Below are 13,714 nucleotides of genomic sequence, written 5' to 3'. Positions count from 1 at the left end.
TGTTCCTTATTGCTTTCACTTCTGCCCGTCAGGTCAGTGAACTTCAAGCCTTGGTTGCGGACCCCCCTTTCACTGTCTTCCATCATGATAAGGTGGTCCTCCGCACCCATCCTAAGTTCTTGCCCAAGATTGTTTCTGATTTTCACATCAACCAGTCCATTGTTCTTCCTGTGTTTTTTCCGAAGCCCCATTCTCACCCTGGAGAAGCGGCTCTGCATTCTCTTGATTGTAAGCATGCGCTGGCCTTCTACTTGAGGCGCACCGCTGCTCACCATATTGCTCCCCAGCTATTCATCTCTTTCGATCCCAATCGCTTTGGTCGCTCTGTTTCTAAGCGGACCATTTCTAACTGGTTGGCCGCTTGTCTCGCTTTCTGTCGAGTCATGGGCCACAAGGTCAGAGTGATGGCGGCGTCTGTTGCTTTCCTCCGCTCGACTCCCATCGAGGAAATCTGTAAAGCTGCCACTTGGTCCTCGGTTCATACGTTCACCTCGCACTACAGTCTGGATGCTTTCTCCAGGTGTGACGGCCGCTTTGGCCAGTCTGTTTTGCAGCATCTGTTCTCCTAAATTGCCAACTTTCTCTCCATCCCATTATGGTTAGCTTGGAGGTCAAAAATACTCATAAGATACCACAATATTGAACCATACACATCAGTATTTAGGCCTCAGAAATGGAGCCTACGCACAATAATACAGTCACAAACTGAACCAATCCGCGTAGATTAAAGCTCCTGCTCCAATCATTGGCCAATAGAACCCTTATATCTTTCAACTGTGGTTTTTTTATAAACAACTCTACATCAAATACTGTGTGTAATATCAAAAATTTTGAAAAACTCGACCACGAAAACTTATCTCATTTGTTTAGCAGTCCATGTCCATACGCCAACGCGGCCAGCGTTTCGCGGGAATTACGTACATCCGCTGCATCAGGGCCACTTGGACATTATCACTATAAATAAATACAAACAGTACCCAGTTCACATTCACGAATTCAAAACTTTTTTTCACCTATTTTTCTTTTTCATTACACTCACACTCACATCAATACATACGGTCACAGCTTTTTCAAACAGCTACTGCTGTTGCCATTTTGGCACTGTTTGAAAAAGCTGTGACCGTATGTATTGATGTGAGTGTGAGTGTAATGAAAAAGAAAAATAGGTGAAAAAAAGTTTTGAATTCGTGAATGTGAACTGGGTACTGTTTGTATTTATTTATAGTGATAATGTCCAAGTGGCCCTGATGCAGCGGATGTACGTAATTCCCGCGAAACGCTGGCCGCGTTGGCGTATGGACATGGACTGCTAAACAAATGAGATAAGTTTTCGTGGTCGAGTTTTTCAAAATTTTTGATATTACACACAGTATTTGATGTAGAGTTGTTTATAAAAAAACCACAGTTGAAAGATATAAGGGTTCTATTGGCCAATGATTGGAGCAGGAGCTTTAATCTACGCGGATTGGTTCAGTTTGTGACTGTATTATTGTGCGTAGGCTCCATTTCTGAGGCCTAAATACTGATGTGTATGGTTCAATATTGTGGTATCTTATGAGTATTTTTGTATCTATATTATATACCACAGGGTTATATTTTATTAGCTTGGAGGTCACCCACATGTAGAGAATATGCTGCCTGCTTGTCCTGGGATAAAGCACAGTTACTTACCGTAACAGATGTTATCCAGGGACAGCAGGCAGATATTCTCGCAACCCACCCACCTCCCCGTGGTTGGCTTCTTTGCTTGCTATCTGAACTGAGGACACGCTGAGGAGACGCAGGGTGGGAGGGGCACGCACGCATGTGCTGGCCAATCGCAAGCCTGAAGGTCTTCGAGCAAGTCTGCTTGCGAAAACATCCGCTAGGGGGCTCCGTTGGTGACGTCACCCACATGTAGAGAATATCTGCCTGCTGTCCCTGGATAACACCTGTTAACGGTAAGTAACTGTGCTTTATAAGTACATAAGAACATAAGCAATGCCTCCGCTGGGTCAGACCTGAGGTCCATCGTGCTCAGCAGTCCGTTCACGCGGTGGCCCAACAGGTCCAGGACCTGTGCAGTAATCCTCTATCTATACCCCTCTATCCCCTTTTCCAGCAGGAAATTGTCCAATCCTTTCTTGAACCCCAGTACCATACTTACATTACATTACATTACATTAGTGATTTCTATTCCGCTTGTGCCTTGCGGTTCTAAGCGGATTACATTAGAAGATGGCTGGTCATTTCCAGGCGATGACAATACAATTATTTGTATAACTTTACAAACTTTGCATTCCTAACTTTACATAACTTTTCGTACATAACTTTACGTGGGTTACTTTGCGTTACTTTACATTATCCTTACCGTGCTTGCATAACTTGCATTAAGTTTACATAATTTATCTTATATAACTTTACAAGACTTTACGTATGTTATACTCTGCCCTATTACGTCCTCTGGAAGCACATTCCAGGTGTCCACCACACGTTGGGTAAAGAAGAACTTCCTAGCATTCCTTTTGAATCTGTCCCCTTTCAACTTTTCCGAATGCCCTCTTGTTCTTTTATTTTTTGAAAGTTTGAAGAATCTGTCCCTCTCTACTCTCTCTATGCCCTTCATGATCTTGTAAGTCTCTAAGTCAGGGGTGCCCAACACGTCGATCGCGATCGACAGGTCGCTCGTTCAGGCGACCCCAGTCGATCGCAGAGCGGGTTCCCTTCTCTTTTTTCCCCTCCTGACTGGCCTGCTCCTGAATTCTGCTGCTGCCTCCGCTGCTCAACATTAAAAAAAAAAAAAAAAACGGCTTGGAGAATTTATGCTCCGGGGGCTAACGTGCGCTTGTACTGGCTTCCCTTCTCTTTCCTCTGAAACCGGAAGTTATGTCAGGAGGGGGGGAGAGAAGGGAAGCTGGCACGCACATGTTAGAGCCCCATTCGCGCGCTAAAGCGGGAAACTGGTCAGTGAAGCTTGCGATTTGCTCTTCTTGCTGCCAGGTCCTGCCTACTTTCTGTTTCCTCAAAGGCAGGACCCGGCAGCATTTCTCCCAATAGGTCGATCTTGGGCCGATCAGCCTTTCTCTCCCCGACGTCAATTCTGCCTCGGAGAGGAAGTTCTGGCCAGCGTAACTTCCTCTCCGAAGGCAAAATTGACGTCGGGGAGAGGAATGCTGGTGCGCCCGAAGCAAGGAGAGCTTGGCCGGCGGCGGGCGGCTTTGGGGGCCTGTTATCCGGCGGCAGTGGCAGTGGCTTGGGGGAGGGCAGGGAGGGAGAAAGAGGGCAGGCAGGGAGACAGAAGGAAAGAAGAGAAACAGAAAAAAAGAAAGGGGCATGAAGAGAGAAAGAAAGAGAGGGCAGGGAGAGAAGAAGAAAACGTTTGGGGTGGGGAATGAAGTCAGGAGGAGAGGAAGCAAACAGGCTAAAAGAAGGGAAGAAAGATTGGATGCACAGTCAGAAGAAGAAAGTGCAACCAGAGACTCATGAAATCACCAGACAAGGTAGGAAAAATGATTTTATTTTAAATTTAGTGATCAAAATGTGTCTGAATTTATATCTGCTGTCTATATTTTACAATATGGTCCCCTTTTACTAAACCGCAATAGAGGTTTTTAGCGCAGGGAGCCTATGAGTGTCGAGAGCAGCGCTGGGCATTCAGCGCAGCTCCCTGCGCTAAAAACTGTTATCGTGGTTTAGTAAAAAGGGAGGGGGGTGGGTATTTGTCTATTTTTGTATGGTTATTACTGAGGTGACAGTGCATAGAGTCATCTGCTTTGACCTCTTTGAAAAAACCCCGGAATAGGAATGATAATTGACAATTCTATGCGTACAGTATTTTTTTTTTAATTTTATTGTTGGTAGATCATTTTGACTTGGTCATTTTAAAAGTAGCTCGCAAGCCCCAAAAGTGTGGGCACCCCTGCTCTAAGTAATAATAAATTGAAATAACCATTTTTTGACCAACTAAGTTATGCTGTAGTAAATGAGCTTTCAAGATCTTTAGATAAAATACTTCAAAAGCATATGTACTGTAGCATCCTTTTTGTCACATTCTACAAAAACATTAGACTATTTCAGGACAAATACAGTTAGTACTCGGGAAAAAGTACATAGTCACAGTCTGATGGAAATTGCCATAGAAAAAAGCAAACCAGTGTACCTATAATACATGTATACGGTGAGTATGTAAGAAGCAGATATTAGCAGGATTTGTATTGGTAGTCGGATGAGAAAAGGACATCTAGCCTGGTCTATTATGTCTGTGTGGAGAGATAGTGACATCTTGTGGTATATTTTTGACAAGCTTTCTAAAGCAGAGCCACCATCTTCAAAAACTTATCCAAAAATGTATTAAGTTAGTCCAATAAAGAAAGGTATCACTATTACCTTTAAATTGGGCTAACACTATAACCAAACGATTTTGTTTTGTGAGGAGCATCAAATTCATTTATATGATGTCTCTTTATTTTTCAGCAAAGAGCAATTAGAGGTAATTTTATAACTGCACGCATGTGTGGAAATGATGTGCATGCTTTTCTCTGCGTTGTGTTTTCTGAGTTACTTCCATTTTGTAAATTCCACAAGAGAATCTACAAACACATGTACACCTGCTATTTAACATACACAACTTTTCTGGGTTAAGTTACCGCCCCACCTCACCCTATGTACATGCATATTGCGTAGGATGTTTTAGAGATGAATACTTCTGTGAAAATGTTATTGCGAATTATTCTCACAGAGGGAAATTTTCAAACTGTAGCATATGTGACTAAAAATATGTATGGCAATTGTGACGTGTACTTTTAGCCATACTCAAAGGAGGTGTTCCTTTGGCCATGTTAAGCTTGAATAAGGAAAAGTGCGCACATATATAGCACATGTTTTTCAAAATCCTATTTTAACCAAGCTCTACCATAAGCACAACTAACAGGTTCACGGTATGTTATACTTTTAAGGCATGTACTTTGCATTTGCTGATTTTCACAGGAAAATAATGTGAATTATTTCCCTTTGAGCTTAATGCAGTGTGTTGGTTAGAATGGAAAACATTTAGATCAATATTCAAAATAAATTATACATTTAATGGCTAATTATGTGAGTGGTATGTGGTTAAAAATATGATTGACTAACCTGATTTGGCTGGATTTGGGATGATATGCCTGATTAATGCTACTATCTAACTTGAAATTTCTCCATCCGCTTCTACTGCATCACTAAAAACATTGCCATTAAAGTCCAAGCCTTTCACCAAGTACTGAAAAGAACTGGAACACTTCTGTATCTCTCTTATACACAACACTTTTCTTTTCATTGTATGCCTGGAATAGACTTCCTAAGTCATTTTGCCATGCTTCCTCTCTGGATGGATTTAAATCTAGCCAAAAACCTCACCTTTATCATATTGCTTTTAAATCTTAACTATTTCTTTATAATAAATACATGGTCGTAGATTCTCGTGCTTATCAAGTAGGTTTACCTTGGCATATGTGTCTGAATAGTACAACATACATCTCGTAGCATTGTAGAGATCGTAGTAACAGTCGTGTTTTATAGAAATATGCTGTGAGTTAGTCACAGTTGTTTTCTTCTTAGCCTTTATGAAAGAACTGTTTCATCTTTGTTGTCAGCCTCCAGATGTGAAACACCTCTGCTAGAGACTGATGTATTAACTCACAAGATTTCCTGGGGATTAGCAACCTTATTCTCATGCAAATTTACTATTCCTGCAAATGAGATGGCTAGAAACTTTACAGATTTGAGCTCCAGAAACAGCTGCTCAAGAAAACGTCACCTATAAAGGTTATCTTTTACTATATAACCAACCTGCCAAGGTGTATATTAATTCAGAATTTTTCTAGTGTGACATGCTATTCCTGAACCTGTGGGTAGTCAGCCCCTTCTTGTGAGAATTCTTATAGGGAGCTTCATTAGCAAATTTTTTTTTTTTTTGCTCTGCCTCCCATCCCCCTGGGGGGTCTTTTCTGCCAGTGTTTATTTTTCTGTTATATTCGTTTTGGGGGATTTTTTGGACTTTGACTATTTGCAAAGCTTTTTAGTGCTACAGAGGATCCCATTCTTGGGACATCTCTGGCTGCAGGAGAGTGCAGACTCTGGGGTTGAGGGTCTGCTTCCAAGGGGCAGATTGCTTTGCAGTGTACCTATTTTGAACAACCTGCACTGTAGTTTGGGGACTCAGGGTCTGATCCCTAGGGAACAGAACTCCCCCCAGGTTCATCTGTAGTAGACTTGAATGCAGGCTGTGTGGCTTGGTGGCAGTTTTTCCAGGATTGGGGACGACTTACCACCCCACCCCCCTGTTGCATACGCAAGGTCTGGTGGGGGTTGAGGTCTCCAGCCAGTTTGTTGGGCCCAAGAGTCATTCCAGAAACAAGCAGTCTAGATTCCAGGCTTGTTGAGGCAGAGGTTCTCCCTGTATGCTGTTTGCAGCTTCAGCACTTGCATCTCCCAGTACAAAGCATTGCACAGTGAGTAACAGGCTGCCAGCCTGAAAAATCAAAATTGGGGGAGGGCAGTGTTAAAATTGTTTTTTGGGGGGTTCTGGGGGTTAGTCAGGTTTCCCCATCTCTAAAATCCCCAAATTGCTAGTTTTTAGACCCCAGTGTAGCTCCCCCAAGCCGTGTTTGATGCTAAAATCTTGGATTTCCTGATTTGAAAATAAAAGCCTCCATCTGCCTCAAAACACCTTGATTTTGCATAAACACAGGTGTTAATGGACTTCTCAGGCCAGGATACTTTGGATTTAAGCCAAATTTACACTGGATGGCCATCTGAGGATTGTCCATGTCCCATGAGAGGGGCAGGTGTCGCTGGCTTAGCCACCTCTAGTCTGTCAGGGGGGAGAGGGTGTTAGTGCCCAGATGGTGTGAGGTAAAAAGTCCAGGTTTGAGCTGGGGAGCAGCGCAAATGGATTCCCAGCGAAGTGCAGACATGATGCTGCCACAAAACCCCAGAAAGGAGCTTGTGAGCATACCACAGCTTCAAACCAGTTACCATAGATGATCTGAAAAATTCAATAGATTCCCTACGTCCCACAACCTCAATCTTAGACCCATGCCCATCCACAACACTTCTAGCTGCCAATGAAATCTTCTTGTCCTCCATCCTACCCTTACTAAACGAGTCCCTAAAATCAGGCATAATACCACAGTGTTGGAAATCTGCCGTAGTGAGACGAGTTCTAAAAAAAATCCTCCATGGACCCGGAAAATCCAAGCAGCTATAGACCAGTCTCAAACCTTCCTTTTATCTCAAAAATACATGAAAAGATAATACTCACACAGCTAAAAGACTTCACAGAAACAAATGCCAGTCTCTCCATCTTCCAATCAGGATTTAGGAAACACCACAGCACAAAAACAATACTAGACATAGTAGACGACTGCTGGAAAATTCTAGATGAGGGGAAACACGCATTATTGATACTATTAGACCTAAGTGCCGCCTTTGACACTATTGATCACTCACTTCTATCCAGACTACAATTTATTGGAATCAACGATATCGCACTAGCTTGGCTCTCCTCCTTCCTTAATGAAAGATCGCAGAGTACTATTAGGACACTCCCTAACTGAGCCAAAACCACTCTGGTACGGAGTGCTCCAAGGTGCCTTGTTATCCCCACTCTTCTTCAACCTCTGCTTTCATCATTCTCACTTCGCCGTCCTCGTTCAATCCACCATCCTCTCTAGACTGGACTACTGCAATTCCATCTATATAAGCCTAACTAAGAAAAACCTCCATAGACTTCAGCTAATTCAGAACGCCGCGGCTAAGCTTATTTCGCAAAAGGCAAGTTCGATCACATCTCCCCACTCCTCTCCAAGCTTCACTGGCTCCCAGTATACTCCAGAGTCCTCTTTAAATGTGCCTGCTTAGCCTTCAAGATCCTACATGGCGTCCTTCCTCCTGTTATCCCACTCTTTTGGAATTCCTCAAACCCACACTCCACCAGACCCTCCCAAAAACTGAAACTATCATTCCCCTCTATAAAAGGTATATCCCGCACAGGAAAACTTGGAACATCCCTCCCCTTTAGAACCACAGAACTCTGGAACAACCTCTCATCCCCGCTCAGAAATTCAAGCTCCTTCCAATCCTTCCGCAAACACTTGAAAACTTGGCTCTTTTCAAAAATCTAATCACCTCCCATTCTCTAGTATCCTGTCCCTCTCTATCTTCTCAGTCCCTCTCCTATATCCTTTCATTGTAGTTCCTTAACTCTGTAAACCGTGCCGAGCTCTGCGCTTGCGGAGATGGCGCGGTATACAAACCTAAGGTTTAGTTTAGTTTTAGTTTAGACTAGTACTCAAAATCGCAGCAAAATACCAAATCAAAATCCGCTCATTCACAGACGATATTTAGCTCTACCTTCCCTTAGGCCAACACAGAGACACACAAATCATAAAACTCCATAACTGCCTAACTGAAATAAAGAACTGGATGACTGCAAATAAACTACAACTTAACGCCTCAAAGATTGAACTCCTCTGGATACACAAAGACACCTGCACATACCCCTCCCAACCTTTTCCTGGGGAAATGACACACTTACAGCTAAAGAGCCTAGGAGTGATCCTGGACTCAAATCTATCACTCTCAAATCACATATCAAACTTAGTGTCTTCATCTTTCTACTACCTCCGCCAATTGAAGTGTATCCGTCCTTACTTTTCAGAAACCGATTTTGCCCAGCTACTACATGCGTTTGTATTATCCCACTTAGACTATTGCAACACACTACTAGTGGGCTTACCCACAAAAACCCTCTCCCACCTCCAAGATGTACAAAATGCAGCCATTCACCTCCTGAAAAACCTAGGCTTCCGAGACCATGTCACCCCAGCACTAACATTAATGCATTGGTTACCTATACAAAAACGCTGCGCCTTTCAAGCCTTGGTCCTAGTCTTCAAAACCTTCTACAAGTTGACACTGAATTACATGACATCAAAACTACAAATTTATATCCCAAACAGATCACTAAGATCTCAAACAGTGAGCTGGCTCATACTACCACCTGGTCGCTCACTCAAAATGAAAATAGCTCACAAACGCTCTTATTTACAGTTTATACCCAGATTCTTGCACATCATTCCCACAACCATTAGATCGCTAGACAATCTATGGAACTTCAGGAAGGCCGTGAAAACCTTCCTCTTCACAAATCCAGGTCTTAATGTCCAACACTACTCACGAGCTCCATAATGACCGACACTACTAACGGGACCTAAACTGCCAACCACCAATCATGTACTCACTTACAACACTAAAACCTTAGTACAATTATGTTATGTTCTGTTAGTACAGTGAATGCTGTCATAAATCTATACTATGCCATGTAATATCTTCTATGATTGCCGCAAATTCTTCTAAGCTATGTCTGCCAAAAATGTCTTTAAATAATTTTGTCCTTCTATACTGTGAATGTACCTTTGTAAACCGTTCTGGGCTCTTTTGAGAGGACAGGCTAAATAAATAAATAAATCTGGACGTCTTCGACAGGGGTTCTCCCCAGAATTTATCAGTATGATGTCTGAAGCCTCAAGGAGTAATAAGGGCTGCATAGAACTCTCGGGGATCGTGGCCATGCTGGCACTGCGGGTTATCCCCCCAAAGAGCACAATTCTTCAGTGCCAGTGCCATGCACAAGATAGGGAGTTCCAGTCTGGGAAAACTGGGCTGATGAGGGGTGTATTTCAGTGCCTTTACTCTCCCAGTCAAGAGTCCTCTGTAGCAGGAAATGCTACGTCATCTCTTGGGGGGCCGGATCCAGATCTGGTGGCAGTTCCTAATCTCAGAGAGGACCTGATTGTACACAGGCTATTCAAGCCTTCAGCGCTTTTACAGATGATCATGGAATCCCTCCAAGAATTAAGGATAGAGACTCCATAGTCCTCTACTACAGAGTGCTCATTTATAAGCAGCACAAAAGCACAGACTGCCTGTTCCCCCAAATATGCTCACGGGCCATTGGGAGTTCATGGAGGGACCCCTTTGGGTGGTCAAGGCCATGGCAAGGCTCTATCCAATGGCTGCAGAATTTAACTAGCACCAAAAATAGATTCCTTGTGCCGCAGGTCACCAAGTGTACCTCCCTTCCCAGTGAAGGCATCATGGTATTAAAGCAAGGGTCCCCAACCACCAGGCAATAGGCCAGTACTGGTCCGAGGGCTGTGCCATACTGTTTTTGAAAATTGGGGGAGTCTGTTTAGCTGGCTCTCCTGATTCTCCCACTTACCTCCTCTCCAGGCCCAGCTGCTGTAATTGAATCTTCAGGCAGCCTCACCTCATGACCTCTCCAGCTCATGACTTCTCCACCTACCTCTTCGGAACCCAACTGTAATTGAATCTTTGGGCAGCCGGCAGCAGCAGTGAAGTAAACCTGTTACGCTGACCTGCCTCGGAAGGCAGCTCTCTACAAGTCCTGCTTACGTGAGAACAGGAAGTCATCGCAGAGAGTGGAAGCTCATCACAGTCTAGCCTGGTGGTTGGAGCCTCAATCTGTCACCAGAGGAGTTCTCCTTTGCATCTCTGCATGGGTGATACTGACAACAGGACTTCAGCCTATATAACTGGAGAGCACATTGCAAGGGGCGTCCAGTTAGCAGGCACGTGATCCTCTTCCCAGAGGACGTGGTCAGTCAATCACCTGGATCTTCAAACCATCCACCTGGGAGCACACTGCAGAGCAAAGCAGTACGAGTTTTCTCGGTCAGTGCAACGGCAGTAGCCTATGTCAATCACCAAGTGTATTGCTCTACGCTTGGAAGCCCAAATGCTAATATCAATAAGCAGAGGCTCATCTTTTGACGCTGTCAACATCATATGTGGCATGAGTGGACAGTGTGCAAGCAAATGTCCTCCCTGGATCCCGGAGAGTGGTCGCTGTCTCGGGAAGCCTTCACCTGCATTTTAAATTGGTGGGGTGCTCGACATTCGATCTGATGGCAGCAGCAGCCAACAAGAAGGTGGCAAAGTTCTTCAATCAAAAATACGAGCCAGAAAGCGAAGGCCTTCCCTCCGTGGCTTATGATAGGAGGACCTCTGTGCAGGATCATGGTGCACCAGGAGCCGGTGATTCTAGTAGCAACATACTGGCTAAGGCGGCCATGGTATTTAGACCTGGTCCATCAACAAAGGGATCAAAGTCTCAAACTTCCATGTTATCTCTGGCTGCTCACAGAGAGTTTAATTAACGTTAATTTGCAAGTGTAGAGAGGATTACATGGTATTCTTATTCATGGATGTAGAGAGAACCATACTGAATCTTCACAAGTACTTTTAGTACTCTGATGAAGCTTCCTATTTGCTTTTTGGCTATACCTAAGCAAAAATAGCATATTAGTAGTAAGGCTCCTGAGGCAGGCCATATTGGCTGAAATAGGTGTGTATCGAGCCATCGCACAGATTTCCATGATTGCAGAATAAAGTTGCACACCAATATTACTGATTTTCTCCACTGTGGTTTGTTTGCTTCTACTTGGACTGTGGAGTTTTTTCCTGGTTTTTCTGACTGTTTGTTTTCACCTTATTATGAATTGCAAATGCTTAAGTTTTGTTTATCTGTTATATGTTTAATGATATAAGCAGAACAGACATGTTTTTCAGAGAGTGTCTCCATACTTCTCTCTATTCTATTTCCTTTCCAGAGCTGACCATCTGCTTTGGTACAAACTGAGGAATTGGAGGTCAGCACTGAGGGATGGGAGGCGGAGCAAAAGAATGCTAATGAAGCTCCCTAAAAAAATTCTCACAAGAAGGGATTTATCACCCAAAGGTTCAGGAATATTAGAAAGAAGATTACCAAGGTAAGAACCTAATTTTTCTTTGCATGTAGTGAGCTATGCACCTGTTTACTATTTGAGATGAAGCCATATTGCAAATGGGCCCTCCACATAAAAATGCACAAAGCCTAAAAGCTCCAGTGACTTTCTGTGTTTTAACGTGTAAGTAGGACCTACACAAAAAAATATACACACAATCTAAAACCTCCAGTGTCCTTCCATGCTTTAACGTGTAGGCCTCTTCCCATCTTTGAAAAATTCACAGTTTAGCATTTAGATTACCATTATGAATACTGGTGGTGAAAATTTGTTATTAAATAGCAGATGATTGGCTCACCAAAGTTCAGTTCTTTCAAATGCTGGCATGTTTTTATTATCTCTGCTTATTCCTCTTACTCTAGGCTCTGGCATGGATGATCCAGTTGGTGAAGTGTCTGTACAGATCGATCTGTTCACACATCCAGGGACAGGAGAACACAAAGTTACAGTGAAAGGTAGACTGTTTTGAGAACCAGGAAACCTGCTGAAGAATAGATATTTAAATTGTTCACACACATAATAAATGGTTTTCAGATTTCACTTAACTCCTATTTCTCTAAGCCACCAGGCCTTATTTGGCATGTCTGCTGCTACTACCTGCTGTATAGCTAAAGTCAAACAAATTGTAAATGATTGCCCTACAATGCTATCAAGGCAGAAAAATAGCAAGACAAGGATAGTAGCCAGAGCTTATAGAAGGCTTGGATGTATAAGAAGATGCATAACTGGTAGAAAAATATAATTGAAAATAAAAGGAAAGAAAGGAAAATAAGGTGATAACCTTTTTACTGAACTAAATTAATATATTTTTTGGCAAGTGTTCGAAAGCAGAGCCTTTTTTTTTCAAGTTCTTTTTATTTTTATTTTTTTTTTATTTTTACTTTTAAAGTAGACTAACAGGGCAACTACATTACTATATCCAATCTTTGTACAGGTCATGGATGAGATCTGGACAAATGTGCCCAATTCTGGCAGCTGTACTTATGAAACATACAGAAGCAATTCAGAGAAGGTCACAAAATGGCACAAGGTCTGCACCAAAAGCCCTGAGAGATACTTAGAATGTACTCAAGACTAGAGGAGATAAAATTATTCAAATATGCTAAACATAAATAATGCATAAAATGGAAAGTAATTTCAAAAACATTTTGTTTGGGTACACCCAAGAAGAGGGCATATAAAGGTTTTAAATAAACCCATGATAAAGCTCCAAAGGGATTAGGCTCAAGAAATCAGAAAATATTTCTTCATGGAGGTGGTGGCGGTGGATACCCTGAGTGACCTTTCAGCACAGATGGTGAAGGGAAAAATGGTGACAGGGTTCCAGAAAACTTGAGATAATTAGAGAAGATCCATGAAGGGCAGTTCTGTAAATTGGATGCTAATATTTGCATGCCCATTGTACACATAAATATTTAAAATACTAATATATGCATGCCACCTACATGCTATTCTGCAAATTCCCATCTAACTTATATAGTGTGTATTTGCAGGTGGGGAGGGGGGCAGGTACTACACAGGGGAGGATCATGGCCAGATCTCCACATTTATAGCAATATTTGGTGTTCCTTCTTTTTTCAGTTGTGGCAGCCAATGATCTGAAATGGCAAACTACTGGAATGTTCCGTCCCTTTGTAGAAGTCACTATGATTGGGCCTCACCAAAGTGACAAGAAAAGAAAGTTTACAACCAAGTCCAAGAGCAACAACTGGGCTCCAAAATACAATGAAACATTTCATTTGTAAGTAGTATTGGCATCATGAAATAGGCAACTCACAAGCCTTGAGCATGTTTTCCACTATATTGATACATGATTACATTTCAGGAAAACTTGTAGGTCCAACTCTTGGTTTAAACCTGCAGGTTCTAAGGTATGAACATGGAAATTAAAA

At 42.6% G+C, this 13,714-nt stretch overlaps 1 protein-coding gene across 6 annotated transcripts in view; it reads left to right on the top strand.

The window, feature by feature from the left end:
• UNC13B (unc-13 homolog B) overlaps positions 1–13,714 on the top strand; it is an 837,582-nt gene that overhangs the window by 798,963 nt on the left and 24,905 nt on the right. For all 6 annotated transcript variants that reach the window (XM_033936000.1, XM_033936018.1, XM_033936037.1 and 3 more), the window contains 2 exons: positions 12,185–12,277; positions 13,404–13,563. In XM_033936000.1, coding sequence (XP_033791891.1) covers positions 12,185–12,277; positions 13,404–13,563 — 253 coding nt within the window. The remainder of the gene's footprint in view (positions 1–12,184; positions 12,278–13,403; positions 13,564–13,714) is intronic.

The sequence above is a fragment of the Geotrypetes seraphini genome, chromosome 1 (genome assembly GCF_902459505.1).
Source record: "Geotrypetes seraphini chromosome 1, aGeoSer1.1, whole genome shotgun sequence".
NCBI lineage: Eukaryota > Metazoa > Chordata > Amphibia > Gymnophiona > Dermophiidae > Geotrypetes > Geotrypetes seraphini.
This window is presented reverse-complemented; position numbering and strand designations above follow the sequence as displayed.